Below are 2,936 nucleotides of genomic sequence, written 5' to 3' on the forward strand. Positions count from 1 at the left end.
TTCTTTCTCAGTATGGGCTCAGGCTCTTTGCCGTAATAAGTAGCTTGAAAGTTTACATACATCTCGTACAGCAGAGCAAATTGATTTCGATCAATGTCAAGGTTTAGATTTCCATAGGGGTAGCATTGCGAATTCAAGAAGAGTTTAACGTCTCTGACATTGCAATGGTCAAAGTGACTGGCATTCTTATTTTTATTATTCTTTTTGCCAGTTTGGAATCCCAATATAACGTATCGAGGTTTCTCAAGTTGACTGGACGTCTTGACGGTCCACACGTGTTTGGATGTGGTAGGCAGTAGAGGATACTCGTACAGTTCCCAGGTGCGGAAGCTCATAGGGATGGGTGCATCCTTCTCGATGAATTTCAGCAGTTCTATCTTTCGACGATCGGAAACCTTTACGTACGGTATCAACCATTCCAATTTTTGAATTACAACTTTGCATTCCTCCGGAGCAGTTTGTACAATGGCATTGACATCGCTCTTTGCTCTCGTCAAAATCAACTCGTGCTTAGCGTTTACGACGATCTTGCGATAATCTTCGGCAAAGCCTAGTATCATACTCAGTGGTACGGATACGTCAAAGTAACCAGCTGCGTCGGTCAATTTGTCTCCTTGCACCCAACCAGCATTATCCATCACCGAGCGTTGACCAGGAGTCAGGGAAAGGTAGCCCTTCATGAGACTCGTAAGACCAACGTTTTTATTTCGATCGATCTCTATACCATTCATTTCATAGCGAATCTCATCGAAAAGATGACAAATGCCGTTATTAACCAAGGTTGTGTTTGTAACCGCCGTAGAACCATCTTCCTTCACGAGCTTTCCGTATACATGCAGCGAACTTCTACTCGGTAGTAAACACAAGTCTTGATGTTGGACGGAGATTCGTATTTCATCACTGTTGTTGAACGTTGACGATGCATAAGGCTGGTGTGCATGCGTTTCGCAGTGCGCTATAGACTCATCGAAGGTGATTGGTGTTCGAATATTTAAAGTTTCTTCCTCCATGGTAAGCAGCGGATAAAAATAATGCAGCAGCAGCAGCAGAATGAACGATTTAGTTTCCTCTTCCGACTGGTGTGACCTTTAGTCCTAGATTTCTCAGGAATAACACGTTTTGAGGTGTTAACGCTTTGCAGCGCGGACGATGACTGATTCCTTTTAGACATATCGGTTCATTATTATAGCCGCTATTATAACCACTACCAATCTTTCGGTTATACACGATCCCCATTATTATTACATGGATTTCACGTGTAGTCTTATCGTTATGACTTCTCCTTGAAAATTCACCAAGTCTCCGTCCTGATCGACTATTCGAAGCTGTAGGTGATCTATTGTCTTGCTCGATACTGGGAGGTAAATGACGTGCGACGGCACCTCTATAATCTTATATCCTGGTGGTACAACCGGAAAGAATTCGTGGATGGTGTGTACCTTACGTTCGTTTATGTAAGCGCCTGTAGTAATGTTGCATTCGACTCGCAAGGCGTTCACCTTGAGAATGGCTACAGGTACGTCGGATGTATGTAATTTATTAGCTTCCAAAACGCGTTGAGTAAAACCCAACAATCGACCAATCGAATCATCAGGTTGAAAATTGATTTCACGGTTACACTTAATTTCGCTGCACAGGGTATTATTGTTAGGCTTAATACTAATTAGGATACTTTATCTATCGACGCACTCTGCACATAGTTCTCAATATCCTCTATCTGGTAGCTACCAATGGGTATAACGATAACTTCATCACCCACGTAGAATTTGTTGTGACCAGTGTCCACGTTAGGAATCGAATTAAAGGTTAATAATTCGATGAGCCCCAGAGCATGATTTTTATCTCGAGAAAGTTCAATTGGGGGAAAGTACTGGGCTTCGAGTATAGAAGAATTGCCTGATAAAGTTAACGTGAATGAATCTTCCATGATTGCAAACGCTTGACTGACGATATGACATTATGCAGCATGTTTATATAGACGATACTTATTCTTACGATTTAACTGCCCACATAAGAATTTGAGACACAAGTGGCCACATTCGAAAGTATCATAGTTCTGATACCGTTCATAATTATATTTTACACTACCAACGTCAAGATACCTAATGAGATCTAGTGGGGGGCGAAGATTACCGAAACTGTCAAAATAAATTACTGAGTCTTTTTTCTTCATGTAGGCGACCCAGTGTGTTCCGGGACCGTCCTCATCGTCGAGATTGACGATTGCCGATTCGTATTTGTACGATCCACCTTTTGGCATAGCATTCCGCATAAAAATTCCACGAAAATGTGGAATATTCATGAGCCTGGCGTACTTGAGCAGATCTGCATCAGTTAACGCCCGACGTGGTAGTTTCACTTCAAGTTTTTTGGCTTTAGATGAATGCCCAGTCCCTTCTTGTAGGGTTTCAAGTACAGTCCTTTGCCTAGCGCGATGGATTCCATCGCATTATTATGACGCTGGCTTTCCTTCAATTGTTCCTTGGTTGCCTTGGCATCGTTCACGGCTTTGGCTATACCTGCTGCACCTCCTGCTAACGCTCCAGCAGCGCTCAGACCCGCAAACATAGGCACGAGAAACGGCAGGAAACCTCCAACTTTGGATGGTACGGGTAGAACACGTGGTGCACGTATATTTTTCTTTCCACCAGCCTGCTTGACAGCTGTTTGGGCACCCTTAAGAGCAGACTGAATTACTGCCTGTGCGTCGTTGCTTTGTGTCATCGATCGTTTGACTGTTTCGGTAACTTTTCTCAGCGTTATCTTCTTCTTCTTAGGCTTCTTCTTTTTCGTGATACCCATACCGAGTTTTGATTTAGTGTTCATTATGTTCGCTACAGACCAGGCAGCTGCCTTCTCACCGATGCTCGCGTCCTTCGCGAAGACACGTTTCCAAGCTATGTCGGCAAGTATCCTATCAGCCGCCCCTCTATGTT

At 43.4% G+C, this 2,936-nt stretch overlaps 1 protein-coding gene across 1 annotated transcript; it reads right to left on the reverse strand.

The window, feature by feature from the left end:
- Positions 1–60: 60 nt before the first annotated feature.
- Positions 61–731, reverse strand: LOC107273144 (the record flags this gene model as incomplete). Its single annotated transcript, XM_015751024.1, has 1 exon — positions 61–731. A coding segment is annotated over exon 1 (671 nt), but the record flags the coding sequence as incomplete, so codon positions are not given.
- Positions 732–2,936: the final 2,205 nt, after the last annotated feature.

This window comes from Cephus cinctus, unplaced genomic scaffold (genome assembly GCF_000341935.2).
Source record: "Cephus cinctus unplaced genomic scaffold, Ccin1 Ccin1_scaffold1416, whole genome shotgun sequence".
NCBI lineage: Eukaryota > Metazoa > Arthropoda > Insecta > Hymenoptera > Cephidae > Cephus > Cephus cinctus.